This window comes from Rhopalosiphum padi, chromosome 1, assembly GCF_020882245.1.
Source record: "Rhopalosiphum padi isolate XX-2018 chromosome 1, ASM2088224v1, whole genome shotgun sequence".
NCBI classification, from domain to species: Eukaryota; Metazoa; Arthropoda; class Insecta; order Hemiptera; family Aphididae; genus Rhopalosiphum; species Rhopalosiphum padi.
The window spans coordinates 61,047,598-61,074,696 of NC_083597.1; the positions used below are offsets into that span (position 1 = coordinate 61,047,598).

Here is a 27,099-nt window from a genome sequence, read left to right on the forward strand (position 1 = left end):
TTTCTTAGTTAATTTTTGAAATTATTTTTTTATTAACCTATTATTTACTATCATTTTCCATCAAAGTAATGTCTTAGATGTTTCCTTTTTTTTTTATACATTCATATTTTTAATTTTATATTCTAAAATCACTTAAAATACTTATGTATATAATTTATTATTATTTTACACACATTTAATTAAAAGGAGTAGAATGGTAATATTTTTATTTAAACACATGTAACTTTTGACTGGTTTAAAGTTTTCTTTTTTAATACATTTTCTAACATATTTAAAATAAATTAATATTTAACACTTTATTCGATAAAAAACCGATTACTATAGTTATTTTATTTTGTTATATCAGTTAGTACATATTAGTAACATCGACAGTTTGAGTTTTGTTATTTATTCATATAATATTATCTTATTAAAATGTGAGAATATAGAAATATTTATAACGAAATTTTCATATTTTACTCGATAAAATCAATTTTTTTAACCAACTTCATTTTTACTTAAGTGATGTAATATCATAATATACTTAAACACTGCTATAAAATGTTTTAGAAAAATTGAATTTTAATAGATAATTTTTACAATAATATTAATAAAGTAAACAAATAAAATTTATTTTTTGCTGTAATAAATTGTAATATGGTATTAAATTGTATCTTAAAAATGTTCATACATACGTATTAGTGGGACAGTATTGCAAGTTAGGCTTTTATAATATTATTGTTGTAATCAGTTAATCGTGTTTAAACGGTTTCTACTGTAAATAGTATGTATCACTATAATAATATTATAGTGACTCTGTTTACATTGTTTTCATATAATCCTGATCGCCCTTATTCACTAACATTACTGTCCAACATTAATGATCGATTAGTCCTATAACATGATTTTTATACCGTAGATTGCTATTGTATAAATGCATAATATCGTAAAAAGCTTCATTAAGTTAACATATAATCAGCTCATCAGCTCACGTCCATTCTTGTACCCACAATAAACACACCATTCAACCCGTCTTAAGTAGTTACCCACTTTAACCCTGAAAAATTATAATTATTGTACTTGTACTCATATTGATTTTGATCTCGGAATTTAGTTAAAAACGCGTGTTTATGCAACAGAAAACACAGATCGTGTTGATGTTGAAAAAAAGGGGGGGGGGGTAGTATAAACGCCAATTTTACGCATTCACTTATACATTCGTAGTTTTTAAAATATCCTAAAGGGGGAGGGAATAATAACAATGTACCAGTGAGCAATGGTATATGTAATCAGTGGCTATCGGGGTTTGCATCAGGGTGACCATCGTTTGCTATCTTAGATGTTATAAACATACACGGTACGGCGTTATATATATATACACCTATACGATCACCGTGGCGCATTGACGAGAAAAATAGCTCACCGGCGAGCTTTTGAGTAATGATTGTGAAAAACGAGGGTGGTCAATTATAATAGAGAACACAATAGTTGGTATGTATATATGTATACTTTATATATTATATGTGGGGTAAGTTTATATACTGTGGGGTAGATATAATATATAATATGTAATACACGAGACGGAACAAATTAGAAAATAGAATAGCCCCGGAAAACCGGATGAGAGAAAGAAAAGGAACACTAATCACAAAAAGGATCACCGTGCTGCCGATGTAACACAGCTTAAAAATATATTATTGAAAAAGGCTTGTACAAGGGAGAATTAAAATTTGTAGTCGTGTAAAAAGGACACATTATTATCAGATTTTCAAACGATTAATATATTCAATTAATTGTTATTAATTATTACCTACAACCATCATGATGTTATCATAACGGGCATAATGTATTTTATACCTAAAACTACAGTACTGTTATAAATAATGTAATAACTATCACGGTGAAAATTTCTATATTAATTATAATTTAATTTAATGATTTGGTCGTTTGGTAAAAAAAAACCAAAATCGTATACGATTGATAAAAGGTGAGATATTATTAGTAAATATTCGGTTGTAGCATACAGTATCATATAATTTATTCTTTTGGGCAAATTAAGTAGCTAAATTCCAAGATCACGCTAACCGACACCTACTTGTTTCCTACATATATTATATCATCATTATTCATTATAAGTGAAATTATTTAAAAATTGCCATTTCTATAAGTACAATAATTTAATATTATATTTCGTGCTCGCTCCTCTGGAATGTGCATGCGCTGTCTGTGTATGCATTTTCATACGCGGGTCTTATCTGTAAAAAGTTCGGTAAATTTACGTACATTTTACTCAGACATTTATAGATTTAAAACATTTTATAGCTTTTTAGAAATTGATGTTAAACTGTTTATACTGTTGTAGTTTATTTCTAATACTAACAAATATCTCACATATTTTAATAACAATTATTTGTTTAGTATCTTATTTCAAATTCTATGGCATATTAAATTATCTGTTAAGAGAGTTCTTTAATGTAATATTATAATATTTTTAATATATATTATTGTATAATAATAACAACGATAACAAAAAATTGGTAACAACGCGATAACACGAATACCTGTACTTACTCATATTTATTGGTAAAATGTACGTACATTTTCCGGGTAGAATTTATCAGACTCGCATTACTTTAAATTTATTTAATAAGCGTTTTTGGATATACTGCAGCAGCAGCGTTTTAATACCATCGTGGCATTTGATTTTCAGGGTCCCAAAGGAGACAAAGGTTACAAAGGCGAACCAGTGAGTTTATATATATAATATTATAATCTACTTATACAATATAGGTTAGGTTATGAGTAGGATTTGTTGACACAATTATTGGTTGACATCAGCTAATAATATATTTTTATTTTAGTAAAAAATTACTTAGTTATAGATATTATTAGTAAAAAAGTGGTATAAAATAGTCAAAAAGTTAAAACTAATTTAAAAATATATTTTTTTACTTTAATGCATACCATAATTTTCTAATAAGCCTAATAACTTAGTTCTTCAGTTAATTTTTAAAATAATACGTAAAATCCATTATCATATTTATACGTATATCTATAACTGTATCTAAAACTAATTAATTAAATATTTTTTGTTTAATCACACTGTAAAATGTAAATAAACATTTTAATCAAAAATATATTCTCTGATTTAAAAATGTAATTGCTTAAACCAATACAGTGTGCAATAAGAAGAAATTGTAGGCTGCATTTAGTTGCACAGCAATCGCTGTGTGACCCAGGTAATTAAAAAAATTAATTATATTTTTTGTAATTGAGGAAAGTAAATATTTTTATCTACTTCAACTTTAAACTTTTTGAGTTTACTATACTGTTTAGTTCATTAAAACTTAATTTTTGTTAACGTTGACTAAACTTAGCTAATGCAAGCTAATTATCTTAATTAAATTGACCACTTTTGACTATAATACCTATATATATTTATATATATATATATAACATATTATAGGTAATTTAAAAGTTATGATATTATGTAACTCGAGAACACCGAAAGAAACATAATTGGGATTAAGGAAAACACAAACTTTTATATAGTTTGTTAACATAATAACACTCATTTGTCAACTTTTGCACATTGTGTTTTTGATAAGAATGATACCTTTATTATATATTATATTAGATGTTTGAAAAAAGAGATCAGTTATACTTTTTCAATTATTATTTGTAAGTTTGTATTTTAAAAAAGAATAATATATTTCTGAGAATACTAATAATATAAGTAAACGTTTTATTATCTATAATATTAAAAAATTTAAAGTTAAGACTTTTAGAGGAGTTGATGTCTATTATTGCATAGTTAATATAATATTATATTAAAACTCGAAGAGTGCCAATATTGTTTTTACTTCTCATAACATATAATATTTAAACTTTGTTAAAGTTTATAAATATTATTAATATTTGGTAAATAGTAAATGCAGATACCTATATCATAAAGAAATAATTATTTTAAAAATTCAAAAATGTTTTGTATGCAAACAAAATTAAACTGTTAATAGTTATTTTATAAAAATTTACCTACCTGGTTTATAGATTATTATAATATAATATATATACCTATTAACCGGATTGTGTTAAAATTCGCTCTGCAGGCGAGACTATAATTATTATTAACACAATTTGACCTAAATATTATGACGTAAGTGACCTACTATTAAACGCTTCTTCTGCCAACTGACCCATAAAAATAATTCTATAAAGTTGTATTGTATTACAATGTAATAGATTGCAGTAAAATATTGTATAATTTAATTTTTCAATCTTATAATATTATGATTATGAATCATGACCTATTAAAAATTTTCATAAATTGGATCGAGGCCCATAGGTTGGGAAATACTGCTTTAAGGTTCTCTCTCCTAGCCCTTCGGCTATTGGTCAGTTCACCAACAAACCCCCGTATCTATATAGTGTTCAACATTATCCAATATATTATATACTACATAGAAATGTATTAAAACTAACGTGCATGCGTCCGTTTCAGGGTCCGGTCGGTAAAAAAGGCCGGAAAGGCGACAGAGGTGACAAGGGCGATCAGGGAGTGCCAGGACTAGACGCACCGTGCCCTATCGGACTAGACGGGTTGCCTCTGCCCGGATGTGGTTGGAGGCCGCAAAAGGTACGTTTCTTGTGAACTTGTCACTGACATGACACTAACATCGTTTTTTTTTTCAACTCGAGTGTGCTTTTGTAAAACATGCTCGCTCGCGTGCATATATACCTATATAATTCCTAATACTGATCATAATAATAACTTGTCGCTGTGTTCGATGATGTCCCAAAGGAACCGACAACCACGACGAAGTCGTACCGATCACAGACCACCGCAGAACCACCGGCCGACGATTACGACGAAAACGGTGGAGGAGGTGGTGGTGACGAGGAAACTGGTGGCGATTATGGTGACGAGTACACCGATGAGACGAACAATTATGACCCAACCGTGAAATAATAACACAGCTTGCGTTTGTTATGTCAGAGGTGTGAATTGTATTGTTTTTATTAATATTAGAATAATAATTAATATCACATACGATTTTATCTCATTGCCATTATATCACCTAATTACCTATATATAAGTCGTGTTCATATTTTGTCGTGTTTATATATTATCATAATTCAAAGATGGTTAATAGACCTTGATAGTAGGGTTAATGATGTAAATGTAACTTTCACTTTGAGGTTGAAAATTAGTTATTACTTTCATACGCAAGATTTTTTTTTATTTAAATTTTCAAACAGTTAAATATTTTTTTTTATGGTGTGCATACTTATAAGTTGTAACTTCCAATTTCTGCATTAATTATTATTTATTATGATATAATACACAAAATATAAACATACATTTTGAAAAACACACACACCGCATAAAGATTTAAAGATCATACAGTGCAATTCAAATTCATGTACATCTATATATTGATTTAACCATGATTAAACGTCTTAAAATAACTAAAATGTTTTACAAGTGCGGCACATTGCATCACAACCCCATTATCCGATTGTTTGTGATTATTATTTATTATTAACATTTGTTAATGCTTATTTTATATTTAATAATATTGACGAAACTCTAGAGTCTAGGGTACCGCTAGAGTTTGAGAACCGCTGCTCTAGTCTATGATGTTAGAAAAAGTAACAATATTATAATCATTTTGTAAGAATATAAGATCATTTTTTATAATATTATAATCAATTGGTGAAAGCAGTATACGTTAAAAATATGATATACCCAATACAAGATAATAGACTAGTGTAGTTATTAGTTATTAAACGTACATAATGAATAACATGTCATTGGACATTTATAAATAAAATAATGCTTTGTAATGTACCCGTATTGCCTATACATCACGCCGTCTTACAAATTATATTTTTTACAATAATATTAGGATGGGAATAGAATGAAAAAGTTTTTTACCTGGCTTCTGTATACGTAAAATCGATAGGACGTTATACTAATTTTAATATGAAGATTTAATTTTTATTACTATAATAAACGTGATTCAAAAAATACGTTCGTGATCCAATGGATTTCCCCATGAGGACTATTTTTTATAACGTTTAGCTCAAAAATATAATAATATAATCTTTTTGAAAATCATACTTACAAAACAACTTGCAAAAACTATAGGTGAACAGTTACAATATGAATCTTCTGTAATAATCAATAAAAACATTTATTTTGTTGGACATAATAGTAAGATGTAAAGAAGTTACTCGTCAAGTATTAGCAAATCTTAAAAGTAACTATAAAAATATTTAACTCTTAAGTTTGTTTTCAATTTTAGATTTTAATTACTGATCGTCTGATCAGTAACCATGTACTAAGTATGTTGTCAGTCGTTATTTATTATTTGTCTGTAGGGAACTCGTTGAAAGTGTTTTTACATTTTAAAGTAATTACACTTATTGTTCTTGATTAATGACATATTTTACAAGCGAGTTCATAATATTTAATTCATAATTATTATTTTCAGAAGTTCAACGTCGACGACAACAAACTGTTTTAAACCAAAGTTCGGTGTACATATTTTTATAATATTATTGATCACCATCGACTTACGACGAGATCTTTGTGCACCGCAGTTATTACGTCATTATGTTAATTATATATTATAAACTAAGTAAATGTAAATACATTTTATATAAAAAAATGCTTATGTTCAGGTCAGCGCAGCTGTTGTTATAGGAACCATAATTTATACAAACGAATGGATTTATTGTCTTTTTTTGTCATGTTTATAATACAATAATTATATCCTGTCTTTATACTATAAATCCAATACCCTTCGTTTGATGTCCCTCCCCATTCAAAATAAACTCAGTTCCTCATTAGGTAACTATTAATACCGATGACCATTCATCAACATCTGTTTGTTATTAATCTGTGCATATTATATTTAGGGATTTTACATTATGTTAAAACAATAATAGTTTTGAGTAACATAATACCTATTGTATTCTTGTTTTTGTATTCATAATTTGCTGTTTAAAAATTTACTTATAAAAATAATATAATAAACCGTAAAACTTATGTTATATATTTTGTTACTGAATTATAATTTTAGTTTTCAACCCTCAATATTTGTTTGAGTATTTTGGTTGTTAACCCAAATTATTTATTCATTACACAAATGTGTACCTAATAACATTTAAACTAAGACATAACTACATAAGTAACTGAAATGTGAAATATAATTTATTTATTTTTTTAAATTAATTTGTAATTATGCATGCATTTAAAAATAGAAAATCAAGTTAAATTAGTAAAATCATAATTGTGTTCATTACATTAGATTAAGACAAATGGGTATGTTTCAATTGTTATTGAAAAGTGTGGTATACTATATTATATATTAAGACAAAATGTAATTATACCTTATTTATACAAGATAAACACTGTAATATTGCTAATAAATTATACATTTATACTAATAAAATAATTTAATAATATTAGCATTGATTTGTCTTTTAACTTAATAATAAACTTCATACATTAACAACTGATTTCAATGTCTAAAATAAAGTAAAATTCTAGAAATCAAGTAATTAAATAATTTTGTGCACACATTTCATTCATATAAAAGTTTTGTATAACCATAAAACAATTTTACAAAAAAAAAGATTTTTAGATACACATGACCTTTGGAAAATTATGTTTAATCTACTCTCAAGGTCAATAATTCCTAATCTATGGTATACAAACACAATTGAGGTGATGTATAACTGTGAAAAATTAATTTTTATTTACCTAATATATACATAACTATTTTTTACTTATGTCATGTTGTCATACATTATAATACAATTTAAATAATTTATTAAAAAAAAAATTAATTTTAAAATATTCATTAACAGTTCACTTTAAGTAGGTAGCTTGCTCTTATTCAACTTAAATAATTTCGCTTTTATTGATCATTAATATGTCAAGTGGTTCTCTATGATTAGAATACTGGGAACCGCTTCTCTACATGATTATATTAAATGAGAAAAACTAATACTTATACAAAATTAATACAATAATATTTCAATAGATACATAATCAATTATTATTATTAATAATAAATGATAAGTGACTTAAAATTAAAATTGTTTAATTATTTCAAAATCTGTATCATTAATATATTATTTTTTTTAATATTTATTTTCAATAGTATTGTGTGCAATATATATATGGTCTATGGATTAATTTTTTTTAAAATAATTTACCAACATTTATTGTACTTATTGTTTTGGGATTACTTGATAAAATACATTTTATATTGAATAAAAAAATAAATCGTGTTGTAAATAAAAATTTGTTTATTGTACTTACACAGTGACACATATTGTACTTATTTTATATTTGTATATAAAAATACAAGACTTATACAATTTTTGCAAGTGTACAGAAGTACTGTTTTAATAGAACATGTGATGTAACAAACAACAAAAATTATCATTTTTTCCCTTCAACCATAATAATATGGTAACCAAATTTAGTTTTGACAGGCGGATCGGTATAAACAGGATTGCCAAGACTTGATGTAGGTAGAGCAAATGCAGCATCTTGAAATGGACCAACCATTGAGCCACGAATCATCCAGCCTAAATCACCCTATAATTAATGAATAATATAATACATGTAATACATTTTATTATACATATGAAAGATACCAACATATTAGTCATTGTAGTCAGGAAATATGATAAAGCTTAAACTATTGACCATAAAAATATTGTTTATAAACAAGTAATTAAATTGTCAACATTATATCAATATTCAGTATGTTTAATATTGTAATAATATTATATTAATGTATAATAAATGCATACATTTTTTCAGAATGGACATAAGAAACATTTGTTGATTATACTTCAAAGGAGATTCATTAAAAATATTTTTTAGGTTTATTCAAATTTTAAATTTTCTTTTGAAAAAAAAAATATGAAATAATGGATTTTTTATTTGGCTAAATAATTAGACAAGAATAATATCCTAAGTAATTATTATTGTGCAGGAAATACATATAAATCAATAAATATTTTTTATTTGTATAATAATTTATCAAATTATTATATAATAGTTACATTTTTAATAGTTTCTGAATAATTCAAAATTTAAACTAATAGGAATTATTATATTTTTAAAAATTGTATACTACGTAGCTGAAATAATCTGACTAAAATTGTAAGAATTGGAAAAAAAGTTAAGTAAAATTATATTAATCTATGCTATGACATGTAATATGTTAATATATGATGTATGTATAAATTAATTAGCTGCAACAAAATTATTAAATTAAATACTTATTAATTTATGGAAATTCTATGATTATAAATTATAATATTATTAATATTAGACTCTTTAATCTAATCAAATAATTCAAATTAAATATAATATGGGCACATATAAAAATAATACTACTAATATTGCTTTTTTTGCAGGTGTATATAACATATTAATATTTTTTAAGAATATTATGAACAAGGATATTATACCATTGATTATAAATACTACTATTTTTACTACAGTTAGACATAATCAAACTGTCACTCGATTATTAACTTACGCCTTGCCTAGCTTTATCTTCACTATACAGTGTAGCAATTTCATTAAATTTTGCACCCGCCTTAAGTTTTTCCATTGCTTCCAATATTTTTGACTGTTTTTCACATAAGATATGTCTCACCTGAAATAATAATTTATCATATTAAAAGATTAAGTTAAAAAAAAAAAAAAAACAATTATTGTGCTCATTAGAAAGATGTAATTTCTTTTATTAAAATATTATCTAAATTATGTAACATAAATAATTGGATACGCTATTACAAGTGATATTATAGTTATGATTACTGTAGTCGAATATAAATCTGAATGAGAATAAATAATATGAGATATCGATGGATTGGAATACTTATAATTAAATTAAAAACATAACCACAGTTGTTCACAAAGTAAAATGATTTATTAAATCTTTAACTTTAATGTATAGATATTAAAATGAGTAAACTTGACTATTATAAAACAAAATAAAATAATGAAAAAGTTATATAAAATTTGTGATATACCTAACTATTACAATGTCTAATCGTTTACATTCTACTACTGTACACAAAACACTAATTTAACCCTGTATCTAAAATGTATTTTGTAAAACTTACTTTTACAGTTGATGAACCACCTCCTTTTTTCTCCTTTCCTTTGCCCTCGTCGTCTGCTTTGGAAGCACTCTTGGGACCTTTGGCGTTGGCGTTTTTCTTAGGTGGCATGATAATAATATTGTGAAAATCAGTCTTTAAAGTGTTAATTGATTAATATTAGTTTTTAGTTGTTATACCTAAATGGGAACATACAATTTTAGTACTATGAAAATAATAAAATTATCAAGCTAATAGGTGCTAAATCTAAATACTTACAATATATTTTAAAAATGGACACAAAATAATAATATCTGTGTTCAACAGCCTTAGTGTAGTTTAGTCTTCAATACGAAATATACGAAATTTTTAAAAAACGTTTTCATTTGCTTAACTTTTATCAATGTTATCATTTATTTGTTATTCTTCAAATTGATAACGAATTTAACAGTGATAACTGATAAGTATTTCAAATGTTATCTGTAAGATGCCGCTACACTATCATTTTTGACTGAAAATTGAATATGTAAATTCATAATAATTGTTCATAATGATATTATTGATATTATCATTTTACGTTTTTACGATGTATTATTTCTATTATTATATAACAGTTTTGTTCCAAGAAAGAATTGAATTGTCAACTATTCTACTATTCGCACGAGTTAGGTACTTACCTATAATTATTCTTACCACCAACACAATAATAAAATCGTAATAATTAATAATCATATTATGAATCTGCATAATGTGTTATACTCGTATCACTCGTATCGCTACTATGTTTATATTGTACATACGGTGAATAATATATATCCACCTTGATTGTACATTTTATTGTAAGTATTATGTAAGAAAAACGATTACCAGTTTCGACAAATGAATTATTTTGTAATTAAAGATGTACAATTTTAATGGATAATATGGAATATTCTAATCTCTAATGTCGTTAGGTATACTGATTGGCGATTGCATTATTATTTATTATACATAAATATATACATAGGGGGACGAATTAATTATTACGCCCAATAGGCGTAAGAGGCAATTAATTGCCTAGTAGTATATTTTTTAAAGGCACCAAATTATTATTTTGTCCTTAAAGTATACACTTAATCGATCATTAAATCAATAGGTACCTACATTTTTACTTTAGCAGTTATCTTTAATTATAATAATAATAATAATTTGAGTTGGTTAGTAACAACAATGTGATTATGACATTGTGGCGTTTTATGCACATATTAATAATAGAATAATAAGTTATTAAACTTTTAAAAACCAGTCTTGATAATGGTTAAATAAATATGGAATTGAATATTTATAATTTTTATAAATAAATAATTAGATTTTTTTTTTAATCTTGATTTCTTTCTTGTGTAGTCATGTAGAACGTAGGTAAGTATACTATTACTAGTCACTAGAAGACCCACTAGCTAGGTAGTGTAATCTGGTAAGTGGTATATGATATGCAGCATCGTCACTGACGATTAATCAAATTATTTGATTTATATACATGAAAATACGAACAAAAAAACAATAATTCTTTGTAAATATGATTTTTCAGTTTATTAATATTTCAACAATAAATTAAAAAAACAATATAATACATATGAATAATAATAAAAAAAAAAATGTACCTTAAGGGGTCAAACAATATTATGATCTTGCATAGGTAACACAAATAACTAAAGTCAAAAATATATCAAAGTACAAACAATTTTGATAGGTACAAAAAAAAAAAAAGTTGTAAATGAATGAAAAAAAGTATAAATACCAGGCAACGGCAATCCGTGGTCCTTGGAACCTTTTGCTGTGGCCCACCAAATATATTTCATGGTGTTTAAAATTTCAATTTTATATCTCAAATTGATATAAATTGAATTTAATCATGACTTTAATATAACAATGTGCACATCTCATGACATAAGCTATGAGCAAGAATACGTAATCTAATCGTATATAATAATGTATATATCGTAATATATATGTATAATAAATTATATTTTTTAATATTTTATTTTTGTATGCGGCCCTCGATGAAAAACTGAAAAAAGTTATGACCAGTGTAGGTAAAAAGGTTGCCGACCCCTGATTTAAACAACAAACAAGACGTCAAGAAAAACAGACAAACAAGTGATAAAAAAAGCATATCGTCAGGAAACGCAATGAGCGAGCTCGGTAGGGATTGAGAATGGGTGCAATATTTCAAAAGCGAATGTGTTATAGGGCACTGTTCGTACATCCGCAACGTTCTCGCGGTCTACCCCACGAGCAGACGAGTGTCGCGGGCTCGTTTTGCTCGAGCGCACCATGCGACGACCACGACACGGCAGGCGAGACCCGTCAGCTTCAACCACTAGTGAGCGACGATTGACGGCGAGCGGCTAGACAACTAAGTACCCACTTTATAGCATTATTACTCACACGAAACAGGTAAAAACAACAGCCACCTTAGAAAAAAAACACGACCGGTATGACCTATTGGCGCGTAGTGTTCAGTAAAACCGTTGAATAGGTTGTTGGAGTGGAAATGTCTAGATCTAGAATACCTACAATATATTATATACATATACGCAGCAGCCTCGTTTACATAAAACGAAACATTTACCAAAAATCCAATTTAAACATTTGTAGAAAAGTAACTTTCGTAAGAAATACGAACCTAACTGCGACGGTTAACGTATACCCTTATAATGTATTCAGTGATTCATATTAAAATAGTCGTTAGACACACAGCCGGCAACACAATATTATAATAAAAGTATATCAGCTTGCACTAACGCGAGAGTTACACAACCGTTAGTTTCGTCACGAATAAATGCAAAAGAAAATAATCCAAAGATCAAAATGTACTAATGGTTTTTGTGGTTTTAATCTTTCGTTGAAGATATTTCTGAACAAAACTTCATTTTTGTATATGTACCTTCATATTATTATATTGTTATGATATAAGATTAGGGTTAGGCAAGGAACGTTACTTGATGGAAAATATCAAAAACACACGCTAATCTACAATCACCATTTATTAATCATAATATTATCTATAATAACGTATATTTCAATTAGATATTAAAATGTTTGATTAGAATACAAATATATACCCAAGACATACCCCCGTTCGTAACTTTATTCATCATAAGCAAATAATTTGTTTTTTTCTTTTACTATTTTAATCTTCAAATGTATAATAATCATAATGACATTGCGCAGGAAAAAAAGAATAAGAGATGTATCATGATTCATGATGTATGTAAACTAACTCAAGATTTTAATTTAAAATTTCAAGTTGAAATGACTAGCTATTAAAAATTCGTAAATAATTATTAGCAACGGGTAAATTATTATCCAATCGAATTGCTTATCACAGCGGAATAACAGTTATTCTGCGGTTATGCAGTGACACAATGTTGAAGTTACTGCCTATCATGAAAATACCGGTAAGAGTTTAGTGACCAACTCAATTCAACAACAAAAGTTAAATTATATAATATTGGAATAATTTACGTTTACTTAATTTATTAACAAATGCATATTTTTGCATGGATACCGTTGTTGTATTATCATAAATAATATTTAAAAATATAACTGAACTTAAAAATACAAAGTAGGTAATTACTTGTTATATAAATTATCATTGATTATCAATACTTATAAAAAATATAGGCACGTCTAATGTTTTGTATTCTCTGGAGTGCTAATCCTACATAAGATAGGTAGTCAAGTCATTTTCACTGAGTACAGATAAATTCTATAAATTAGAATAATCACTAACTATTACAATAGTAATTTAATTATTAATATTTTAAATTATATATGGTTACTCGTCACTGGGCAGATTGACTTATTTAACAGTAGGTTAACTTTAAACATTTATGACTTCGAATAATAAATAATTTTTGAAAACATTTTTTTTTTACATAATTTGAATATATATATGAGATGTTACAAGAATAGTTAACAAACTTCCATTACAAATGTTACTTTATTTGTTGAATAATATGTACCTATATGCAATTTCGAATAAGTAGTTGGCTAATATTATATTATATTATAGTATATTTACGTATAGGTCTTGTATTTTTTAAGATTTAAAAAATGTAAACGACAATGTCTATGTCATTATACTATAGTTTTATACAGTATTACACTAGCTGTATATTTGACAAGTAAATAAAACACATTTTAATAAGACGTCTAATCATTATATAATTTTAAACCTACGAGTACCCATAATCCATATATTGTATAATATTATAAATGCAATTTAGTTGTTATAAATGACATGACAAAATCATTTACACCTGTACAATAAATTACCAAAATGGTTAAATTATATATTTTTTTATAAAATTGTGTTTATTCATATTATTTACAAATTACAACTATTTCAACTATATAAAATATATTATTATTATAAATTCCTACAATGAAAATAAAATTATAATGTAGTATTTTGTCTAGAATAACATGAAATTGTTACAAAGGATACATAAATAGCTATTTAAATGAAAAGAAAACAATGATAAAACATACATTGTCGTAATAGTATATTATATAGTTATAATTAATACTATAACGTATATAAATATATCATTAATTTGTACACGAATCGAAAATAAAAGTGAATATTACACGGTACGTCGGTACAAGGACATCGACTATAGTTTAATGATATAGGTACACTGCTGATATACGGTATATATATATATATACGTGCAAACATAATGCGTTGTGATGTCAAATGTGAAAATGTATATCGGTGAAATTATTTTTAATTCGGTTTAATCTGTGTCTGATATTTGTTGGCGTTTCCAATACGAAACATAGTAGGATATCCGGAGTAGAAAATGTAATTAAATATTAGCCAAGGGTTATGGGTTGTACCTATATACCTAAATATTATAATTAGAGTTGCGTCGACGAGTGATATAGCCAATCGTTTTTGAAAAGAAAACATTCGACACATTTATTGTTATAATATTACAGCCGGTGTATTACGGTTCCACGACCCTCTAAAAAATATGCCACGTAATTAATAACTTAAAATGTTAACCTTTATTATAAAAGTTGCGATTAGGAGTAATAATCGAACTTTATCTAAAGTGAATGTGTTTTGTTCGGTATTCTGATAATGGTGTATAGTACTGTAGTGTATTATTTTATATCATTATTCATTAATATCTACAACGCGTGTCATGAGCCAACGGTCTTAACTCGTGGGATATTCTGTCATGGAATATTGTTGCGGAGATATTTTGTTTTTGGGATATTTTGACGTGTCACCATGACGTATTACCTATCAATCGATTGCGGTATTCGTTCGGGAATTGATAGGACATCAGCAAAAATTGTATATTATATTAAATAATGATAGTTTAAATATACATCATTCAAACCGTGTACTTAGAATATAACGTATCTTTAACGATTAGTAAATATGTAATTTTAATTGTGAAATTGTGTTATTTCGGCACATCGCAGAGAATTGCAATAATAATTATAATGTTGTGCATCTTTTGTATCAAAAAGATTATTTTCACGTTCTTATAATATTCCACTAGCTCTAAATCTTCCGGTATTTCTATTTATTATGAACGTGCGTAAATAATTTCATAAACTATTTCGTTCTGGAGGTTAACTTTAGCATTACAAATTTTGATTTTAGAGTAACCTGGGTATAATGACGTATTTTTCATTTAATAAATCTATGTGGTAATATACGCGTTTTTGGCATATTGTTATATTGTTATCCTATTATAGATATAACAAAAATTGCAATTTTTAAGTCAAAAGTATAATAAATGAGTTTTTTTCGGTACATCTGAATGCATGCCAAAAAAATTAAAGTTATGTACATAAATGCATGATAAATACTAAAATACATTTATGTGTACCTACATGGCATACAATTTGGAATTTTTTTTGAGGGCATGCAATACGGATGCTGCCATTTTTTTTTATCCCATGGTTGGGGTAAAATGGCACATACTTTCATGTATCTAAAAATTATTCAAATAACTTGAAAATTGGTTATGATTTTATTTATTATTTATAAATAAAATAACTGTATACAAAACAACTAAAATTATAAAAATGTACATGTGTTGACGTGTAGAATCAAATCAATAATTTTGTCGTAACTGAAGTCGTGCAAAGTGCTTGAAGAAAAAATAACTTCATAGTTACAGGTATAATTATTGTAAAAGCTCATTTAATTTTACCTGTTAGCACTGTAGATAGATAATACTTATATAGTTTAGTTTATTTTGAAAATGTTGTAATATTTAAAAAATACATAATATATAATTAGAAGCTATGTATTATAACCGAATCACTTATTTGAGTTTCTAGTACCTACTGAATTAATCGAATATATTTAGCTATTCAAACACTGGAATAAAATATTAAACATATCTTTAAGTATTTATACAAGAATTTTCATTTATACTAATACGGGTGTTAAGTAACTTAAGTGCCTAGTTGATATTTTCATTGCCACATAGATAAACAATAAATATTAAATACCTATATTTTTGCGTGTTAGTTAACTAGTAAGTCAAATTTACAATTTTTTCAAAAAATATCATTGAAATTACTCCAAAGTGAATATTTAGTAATGTTACTATGTTACTTGTAAAATAAGTAAAAACATGATTAAAAAAACCATAATCTGTGATCAAAATCAAAATACGTATCAAAATACGGCAACGTAACTTAATTACATGGTATCGATTACTACAATAGGGGCAATCTAGGTACTACAACGTGAGATTGGTTAAAAAGTTGTAGTCAGTTCCCAATCCAAAAAATACACGTATGTTAGAACTAAATTTGAAAACTATATATATAATATTATATAAGTATATATTTTAATTTATACACACTATTCATTATAACAGCGTATATATATATTGTACTTTGTCGACACACCATTAAAAATTTTCATACTTTATTGTGACACACAATAAAAAAAAATATAAGAATAATACCTATTATTTTTATAAATATAGTGTCAACAAGGTTCGTGCATTTAATATTAGTACTTCCCGCGACACGTTTGGACTTACCCAGCGAAACTACTTCAGTCTTGTGTTAATCTAGATTTGAAGAGACCAGACCCTATCAGGATTATTGGAAGTCCGTATTAAACGAAATTAGCTTTAAACCGTTTGTAAAACAAGTCTTGATTAACGAATATAAGTTCCTTTTTCACCGGCCGCTACCGTTCGATATGTTGTCTATAAAAAATATTAAATTTTGTTTTAAAATAATAATATTAATACGGTCAACAGTAATCTCTTTATCCATACACAATCAACGCATAAAATATTACAACGTATAACGAAATTTTTATTTTTTTAATTAATAGCACAGAAAACGATTATTTTTGTATTCAAATTTGTAGATTTATGCGTCATAGAAATTCATTACCAGAGTCACGTCGATATCTTACAAATTAATCGTAAAGAATGTTGAAGACGTTCGGCGTTATTCGGTCAAGGATTCGGTTCAGTTGATCGTACCGGCCGAGAACTCGGCCCTTTGACATTATCCATTTATATTTGACGGTTTTTCGACGAACAGTATCCGTGAACGATGTGCATAGTACATGAATCATTCTCGAAAACTTTGAGTCTTTCACAGTCATCTTTGCGCCGAATAGAATCTATGAAACGACCAGAATCCCCAAACAATACGGTAATAAGTTTGCGAACATAAAATCGCCGTGCAGAATGCCTGCCAAACCTTTCTGACGGGGAACTATAATACATTATAACCGGTACCGCAGGAATACTCCGATTTTAGGCACTTATAACTGGCTGCTAACGCGGTTATGGTACAAGCACGGCGACTTCAATGCGGAACAATTCTAAATACTTGGTGAACGGCTCGAGAGCAGCAATATAAAAGTGACAGAATAAACTTGTGCACGACCCGACTAACTGTGTGTAAAATTTAAAATTAATTATAAAACTACGATTTTTAACATATCTAGTCTTATTATTTAATAAATCGTAGCAATATCATCTTTGACGTTTACAGGGGCTATTCACTTTATACCCATGTATAATGTGAACGAGATTGTTGGATTTCTATGTTTCTAATAAGTACAATATATTATAGAAGTATAAAATTAGCTGAAATATTAATCCCGTTTTATTTATCAAAACCATAAGACGATTTTTATTTCCACACGTCTTTGTTAAAGTTGTAGAAATTCATACGGTATACATAGTATTCATAGTGGTTTACGAATTATTCGTAAAAATAAAATATCTTTAACAAAAATATCGTTTAATCAATAAGCAATAAATATAGAAAAGAAATGAATATTTATTAATAGATTTATCATTATTTTGGTTAACATGACAACGAGTTTACCGTGGTCCGCGAGGATGTCTAGAAAGTCTGAAAGAAAGTACAACGGGGAAAAATTATAAGAATTTAATATGAAACATCACAAATGATGTTATAAAATTGAAAACTTTGTGATGAGGCGTGAGATAATACCTATATAATATTCAAATTTATTCCATTATAATAATTGTGTAATGTTACATACAAAGCAGTTTAGAACTTATCACTTTAATTTATTCGTTAATGTATAACGAATATTAATATAGTTGATTATTTAAAATTAATAAGTTAATATGAACACTTCAAAGTCATGGGAATTTTATTTCAAAACTCAATGATGTGTGAATGAACTAATATATGTATATTAAATTAACTATATTATATTAATCAATCTAGATTTATGATTGATTACATATAGATCAATCTCTGCTTAAAGTGATAACATAATATGTTGAAAATAATACAAATATCCCAATAATTGTTTTAAGAATAATTTCATGTTATGCCTAATTTTATACCATTTTTTACTCTAGGTGGCCTCTTTACTCTATTATTTAATATTTTCATGTTATTATTTATTACTATTTTATCAATATTAAACTTATTATTTAGCTCTAAAACAGATGTAACAGTAGTATTGATAACATATAAAACTGGGTGGTCTTAGCCCACCCAAGCCCCCCTCCTCTTAGTTGCGCCTATGAAGTACATAATATTATACGCATATGCGTAGATATATCATAAAATACAGATAATATACAATAATGTGTAAAGAATATGAGGGTTATCGATCCGAGTATGACGTGTTGACGTGCTACGAGTGTGATGATGAGTGATCGCTGATGGCCGTGCGGAGCGTCGTTGGAGTCTTATCCACTGCCGTGTTGCACACTCCCATCAAGCACGCATCGGTAAATTTTATATACCACAATGCGTGTCGGAAACCTTAAGTCAGCAGTCGGACCAGCTTACCATTCTTCACACTCAATATTATATTATCAGTGCCTTATTTATGGGGTGATGTACGATGTCAATAGACGGCAATAGTTACATAAGTTACACAAGTTACACAAGTTTTGGTTTGATAAAATTAGTAAGTCGATGGTTTTATAATAAAGATAACTTAAATAAATTATAAAACAAATAGCCGCCAACAACACTACAGGTAGTTTGTTATTTACGAGTTGTAAAAACGGAATGTAAATATATAATTCAAACCAATCTGATATTTTAACTATAGTGAGGTCTGAAAAGCGAGATTCTACTGTAATAGACGATTAATTGATAGTATATGATAATTTAATGATAACAATGTTTATTATTACAAAAATGTTAATTTAGATCATTGTTGTTGCGATGATTATAAACATTAAATTGTTTTTTTTAGCTATATATTAACCTATGCAACAATCAAGCCGCCATTAGAAAATCTAACAAACAATGAAAAATGCACTTAAAATGACATTACATAACATTGTTTTTGAGTCAATCAGAATGTTATTATTTTTAATTTTAATAAATTTAGGTATTTAAAAAAAAATGTTTAACTAGGTTATATTATTTACGAATGTTAGATATTTAAGGGTTTTTATAACCTTAAAGATGTTACGGATAGTTATTTGCGTTGCGAAAAGCCGAAACCCTACAAAATGTATATAGGTATCGCCGTATCAGTATAAATATTATAAATCATAAATATAAACAAAAATTGGAAATATAACATCGATTTTAATAAACAATAAGTGCTCTTGAATTTATAATTAGAATTAAAAGTAAAAAAACAATTAAAATACAGCATTTGGTTGGTCATATCTTTTCTACAAACAACCAATCAGAACACAGGATCGATGTATGATGCATTATAAAATTTAATTATTGCTTCTACAAAACCATCGAGTATTTGTGTCATCATAATAAAGATAGGTAAAACAGTAGGTAGTCTAGTTTCGGCCACAGCGAACGAACGTTATTACAGGAGTGCGGACCTCGTTATTTGTCATATATTTCAGATAATAGAAGTTTTGCAATAGTTAATACGAAAGTTGAAAAAATGTAATCAATAAATCAAGCCATGTGGATAAATCATCAAAATTTCAAAGAAAATCAGGTAAACCTAATAATTATTTAAAAAATTGAGTAAGTATAGGAAATAAAAAAAAATTGAATATATAAAATATAACCTAATAGCTCTAAATAAAATACATTACATTTAAAAATAAACCTTCTTAGTATTTTTCAAATAAACAAAATACAATAAAATAAGATTGACTATATAGGTAATTTTAATTTATTAGTTTTATATTACCCTCGTAAAAACTTTAAACTAAAACAAATGACATAATTTTCAGGAATAAACATTTAAACTTTTCCTATAAACTTAAAAACAAATAAAATAAAATTACAAAATGTAAATTTAGAAATTTAGAAATAACAAACTAAAGACTTAAATAATTTCCCATATTTGTTACCAAGTATGATTCAATTATTTAATACCATAAAATATATTCTGCATAAAATATACGTAATCGTAATGCATATATAATTGCTCTTAACAGAATAGATTACATTTTTCAGTTCATGGCTGTTTTTTTTTTTTTTACCAAACAGTGATATAATTATTATACGGTATACTCTACATAAGCCGAATTTTATTGCTAGGCTATTATACGCATATAATATTATATCGTGCGCTAATATTGTTCGCATTTGAGTTCAATAATCATTACAGACCGAAGTATTTTTTTTTTCATCTTATTAAAAATATATTAACCCTCCTAAAGTTGCGAAAATAAAAAAAAAATTCTCACAAACAATAATGATAATAATGGTAAGGTAAATGAAAAAAAAATAAATATTTTTCCCGATCATTATACCATTATATATTCCTAATGTACATTATAATTACGTCATATTGTTTTGTTGGATTATAATATATACTTTGAGAGAGAAAAAAATATTATTTATATTAGGGCAATATAACAGTAGCAGTACACACGCTGTAAAATTCATAGTGCACTATGTATAATAGCAGTTGCGTAAAATATTAATTTTGCCTAAAATATTTCACGTATACATTGTATTAAATCCTCGGGCGGCGTAAGTACGACACTGCATAATATATATTATTATTATTTTGTTACAGGCATTGTATACGGGTGTTGTGTTAACACGACATCGTCCAAAATTGAAGATTACCAACCGTTGATAAGATTTACGCGTAGCGGGTAATCCTCGACATGGGAACCCATCCTAAGTGCGTTTCGAAACGACCCAAGAATAATGTTCCGGCCGTGGCAATAAATAGGATGTAACGTTCGCGGGCGTCCAGTTATGAAAATAATTTATGATTCTGTTGCTTATTAGTCCAAGCATGTCTTGAATCCATTTAGCATCATAATATTATATGTTTTACTATTTTAGTATAGTTATATTTTCGGGGTTGACCTCTAATAATAATGTCTGAAATGCTGCTTTTCTTTCCCCCCTTTTTTGTTGTTGTTAAATGATATTGTTATGAATTTTATTTTTAATGGGAGTTATAATACTGAATATTATTTTGATACCTCTTTAATCACATTACGACCAACTTCCGAGCCATTAAAATATAATGAGTATTGATGAGTCATCAATATTAACCTATTTCCAAAGTGTGATATGCGTGTTATATGTAACATCATTCGCGGTATTTTAAAACACAATACAATACTATGACTAAATAATATTATAATATTGGATATTTTATTTTCTACGAATGCAGTTTAAGATATTGATATAATATTCACCGGCGTTGAATATCAATCGAACTATGCCAAATATTTATGGTTTATATAGTTATATGGACGCGATTGTAGGGTTAAGACAAAAAAAATATAATTTATTTGACTACAAACCTTTACTCTGATGACTATATAAAGCTATAAAAAGGCACATTTTGATTATGAGGTGCATTAGTTGGACGATGTCCCAAAAATTTCAATCGATCGCTCGCTTTATTAATGCTAATACTATCTATCGATAAGGTTATTATGATGACAATTGTTTTATTGCAATAACGTAAATATAGTTAATAAATTATATTAGAAACTAAAAACAAGGTTATTATCGACTATGGGTACTTATTATCTATAATTATTACATTATTTTATACAATAGGTACTTTACTAAAAACTAATTTCAAAGTTAAAACTTTTAAACTATACTAATAACGATAACATTTAATATATACATGTTTTACGTAGAATATTATTATGAAGTACCTATATTATATAAAGTCATTAAAATAAAATTGATTAGGTAATCACACCGAATGTCTTGTAATTATTCTAACAATTTTTTTTACATTTTCCATGGGTTAGATACAGCTGTGTAAATCGACTTGTTAATATTGATTATTGTTAAATAAAATATTTTTTAATCTATATCTTATTCTTGAGCATATTTTGTACATTTTGTGTTCCTATTCGTAAGGTGCGCACATGCCATTTTGTACTTATCTACACTTTTTGTAGAATAATTTGTTCAACCTTGTATCGTAGACTGTACGTAACAATCAATACAAAAGTTGTCTCTCGACGAGTACCAATATTTTTACGAACTAAAATACTAGAATTAGAATATTGTACATGAGAAAAAAAGGCAGTGGATTTCCAATACGTGTCTAGATTTTCTACTTTCATACTTCTCTCCGAGCATTTTTAGACTTCACTCTCACATTCTTTACGCTACTGAATACAAAATACATCAATACTATATTATTTATTTATTTATATGTATATATTATTTTAATATACAGCCGATTGTCGATAATAATAATATAGTAGCTAGCAGTATATCCGAAGATGAGATCCGGTCGCATACCGGACGTAGTGCACATACATACAGGTACGCGGGAAACGATATGCGAGGGCGTCTTTGAGATAGGACACCGAACGTGCACACACACACACACACACACACACACACACACACAAATACACACCTTTGTATAATTTATTATAGACGTACAATTTGGCAGAGTTTAATAGGTCGAGAGAATACCGTGAATCGTTTTATTACATACATACAAATATATATACAATATAGTACATAGTAAAATTTACGTCGGAATTTATATACCTCATAACTATAAGTTCTATAATCGAATAATATAATATTATAATCCTATAGATGTAGGTGTTTAAACCGAAATAATATTATATACGTGTGAACGCGATTTTACCGATAATAACATCGCCGCAATAATGCGCACGGACTGCGTTTAATTTTATGTATAAATAGTAATAATATTATTATTAAATGTTACATTATGCACGCGTGGTACCGGACATGTGGACTTATGTGTATATAATATTATATACTTGTTTTTGAACTGTCCATTAATCACCGCGACTGTTAAAGTATAATACGACGGAGACGGACGTTCTCGTTCATTCTCTCTTTGGAATAAAAAAAAAATTTACCACTTCATGATAAATGTTATAGGCGTGTCTCACTGATGTGATATTTTTATAATTTTAGCTATCATAACGATCGTTTTTATAGCAGAAATGCATAATAATAAATAACGCTTAACATCAGAGGGACTTTCCTAAAGAAACTAGCAATATTTACAAAAAAAAAAACACCAATAAAAGTTAAAAGAATTAAATGAGATAATAAGTCAATTTTAAATATCTAATGTTATTTTTTTTCACAAGAATTAAAAATAATATAAAAGTTACTAAATATTATATTAAAAACAATCAATTAAACATGAATATTATAACTATACAGAGTAATAGGGTTAACTTTTTTCAAATTTAAGATGATTATTATTAACTTAATTTTAAAAAATTTTTGGCAACTAGTGAATAAAACACCTACGAGTCTTTTTTCGTATTAAATTATATAGAAACTGAGGGATATAAGAAAAAATAATTTATTTTGTTAATTAATAAAACTGCTGTTTTTGTTGAAATTAAAAACATATTATTGATATTACTCACTGCTTGTAATTTTAATTATATTTAAAATGCGAGTAGTTTAATTATTTTTTCAATTTTATTTGTTAATATTATGTTATTAAACTTTTTTTAAAACCATTTTAATGAAAATTGTTCATTAAAATGTCTTGGAGGCGACAATTCGCTTTTCTCTTGCTACCCAGATTACGTCTATACTTACCAAAATGGTTTAATAATTAATAATGTTTGGTGTTTTACACACGAATTTTCATAAGGCGTGTATTATAATATGTACTGTGTAGGTTTTACTATGTTATTTGTATATCTATAACAAACGTTCAATTGTATACCTAAACTTATTAATCATTTTTCTAGCTTCCATATTGCAATATTAGAAAATATTCTATCAACTTTCTATAGTTAGCCATAAGTATTTTAAATAATAATTAAAAATATGTATTATATTTAAAATTGAGAACTGAATTTTATCGCGATTAGTTTAATCAATTATTATCTATTTATATTGATTTTAATAATTTTGGTATATCTACCAAACAATAACTAATTTAATAATCTCTAGTCAACATAATATTAATAACTTTTCTAGGAATGGTGTTGTAAATAAACAAAAGTCTGATTAAACATCTAGAGATATAGCTGATTTATTAACAAGATTGGTAAATTATAAAATTAACATGTTTAATGGCTATTATATTATCATATTTACATAATCTCATTTCAGAATAATACCCCTTTTAAATAATTGTGTCATTCTGAATGGATTTTAAAATTTTAAATAGATAGTTAACAAAATAAATAATAACTTATTAAAGAAAAATACATCACGATATGGAAGAAAATTGATTGTAATTCGGTAAGATTTATCGTGTATTGAATTTGACATTCCATTAAACCAGCTGAATCGCATGAAATAAATTATTGTCTCGATTGAAAAAAAAAATGAACAACATTTGTGATCACTGGAGGTAAAGTCAGATTTGTAGGAATTGAAATAGAACTAATGCTAAGAATATTTAGATTATAGGTCAAATATGCGTAATGTAGAAAAAATAAAAATAAATAATTTTTTAGAAAATTGCTGAAACGCCATCATTCTTTCTTTATTATGAGTAAAAGTATAATATTCGTATATACATCGATGAAACAATAGTATTGTCAACATAACCTTAAATATATACATCTAAAATAATACAAGAATGGAAAAATGAATAGATTTTAAAGTATGATAATCTTAATTATTCATTGTGTACTTTTGTTCAAAAACTAATATTAATTTATTTTTCTTTGATAATTTTTATACGCGTATTTTGTGGTATAATGCTCTATTAATTTTCAAGAAACTTTTAGGAAGTATTCAGCAATTAAAAATTAGTTGTATATAATTAATAAAGCAACTATTAAAAAGATAATATTAAATGGAAGTTATTAGTTTTTACTTTTAATAGTTAGTTCAAATTATTTAAAAATTAATAAAGTTTATATTAGGAAAACAGCAATACATGACATCATTTCTATAGGTATAAAATCTGTATTTACTAAATCGATATTATGATTTCTTGATATAGTAATTTATTCACAGTGGAAAAATGTCGGCCCAACACTATAACGCCACTAATAAAAAAATTACCGAAATTTATGAACTATGTTTTTTTATTCCTGATCCGTTAGTGTAAATAGAGCGTGTGACAGAAGATTCAGTTTAAACAGACGCAACAAATGGGTTTTTTTTCTCGCTCGAATCGTACCGCCCTAGGACTTAAATTGTTGTCTTTTTTCATTCAAAATACTTTCCATGTTCTTAATATTATTTTAGTACAACCTATGAGTTATAACTTAATGGGCCAATATTGCTGCACAGTTATTGTCGCAGACTTTACAGCGTTCACTAATTTTTTTACCCGCTGTCAGTAAACATTGTATTGTTGTCTTTTTTAAACATTGTCTTGTGTGTTTGCTCGCATATTTTTCTGTTACATTATCTGTTTTTTATTTTTATCAGTGTGCATTTTTTTTTTTATTTTTAGTCGAATGACTAATATTGTTTAATGTTTATAATTGTTGTATAATATTAATAATGTGATGCAAATATAATTAAAACAATATACGTATCACCGTCACCGCAGACTATGTATAAATTTTAAAAAATCGTTTCATTAATTTCATAATTTATGTTATAATGTAATATTATAACATAATAAGTTTACTGTTCAAGACTAATTAGACGGGAGGCATCGTGATATATTAAAATCATTTAATAATTTGTGACGATCAATGGTCGCGCACATTATTATAAACAGAGTTCAATAACTTATAACTCATCGATGATTCTACTTACGCATCTTATAAACTCTAATATATACCAATTTCCGTAATTTGTAAACGCCTGTCAAAGTTTAATGAGCTCTTAAATTATTAACAGTCCTTTTAATACTCAATATAGTTGTTACCCGTGATCAGACCATAAAGTCTTAATGAACTCTTAAATTTCCAAACGTTATACGCGATGTGACTTTAAAATTATTTGACAATAATACGGTTATTGCCGGGAGTGATAATTACATAATAAAAAAAATAAATAAATAAATAATATTCAAATACCATAACAAGTACTCAGATAATAAGGTATAACTAACCTATTATGAAAATTCTAGTTCGA

General features: G+C 26.7%; 2 protein-coding genes across 21 annotated transcripts in view; one reads left to right on the forward strand and one right to left on the reverse strand.

Moving 5' to 3' along the window:
* Positions 1-7,452, forward strand: part of LOC132917793 (collagen alpha chain CG42342) — a 103,150-nt gene extending 95,698 nt beyond the window's left edge. For all 19 annotated transcript variants that reach the window (XM_060978692.1, XM_060978694.1, XM_060978696.1 and 16 more), the window contains 4 exons: positions 2,690-2,725; positions 4,481-4,615; positions 4,781-4,977; positions 6,477-7,452. In XM_060978692.1, the coding sequence (XP_060834675.1) occupies positions 2,690-2,725; positions 4,481-4,615; positions 4,781-4,948 (339 nt within the window). In that variant the 3' untranslated portion in view covers positions 4,949-4,977; positions 6,477-7,452. The remainder of the gene's footprint in view (positions 1-2,689; positions 2,726-4,480; positions 4,616-4,780; positions 4,978-6,476) is intronic.
* Positions 7,453-8,283: 831 nt separating this feature from the next.
* LOC132917794 (peptidyl-prolyl cis-trans isomerase NIMA-interacting 4) lies at positions 8,284-10,531 on the reverse strand. Of its 2 annotated transcripts, none has more exons than XM_060978713.1 (4): positions 10,399-10,531; positions 10,144-10,319; positions 9,552-9,671; positions 8,284-8,596 (listed from the first exon to the last, which is right to left on the reverse strand). In XM_060978713.1, exons 2-4 carry the CDS (start codon positions 10,249-10,251, stop codon positions 8,438-8,440), a joined length of 387 nt encoding a protein of 128 aa, XP_060834696.1. In that variant the 5' UTR covers positions 10,252-10,319; positions 10,399-10,531; the 3' UTR covers positions 8,284-8,437. The 2 variants fall into 2 exon arrangements, with proteins under 2 accessions (XP_060834696.1, XP_060834697.1); XM_060978714.1 differs by having other exon boundaries at positions 10,144-10,275; positions 10,399-10,524.
* Between the last annotated feature and the right edge of the window lie 16,568 nt (positions 10,532-27,099).

What these genes read in the sequence shown, in the direction of transcription:
- LOC132917794 (XM_060978713.1), bottom strand. Translation starts at nt 10,251, where the DNA reads ATGCCACCTAAGAAAAACGCCAACGCCAAAGGTCCCAAGAGTGCTTCC. An exon ending in GTGGTTCATCAACTGTAAAA is followed by an intron (nt 9,672 to 10,143) that starts GTAAGTTTTACA and finishes TTATTATTTCAG; the next exon opens with GTGAGACATATCTTATGTGA. An exon ending in AAGATAAAGCTAGGCAAGGC is followed by an intron (nt 8,597 to 9,551) that starts GTAAGTTAATAA and finishes CATTAATTATAG; the next exon opens with GGTGATTTAGGCTGGATGAT.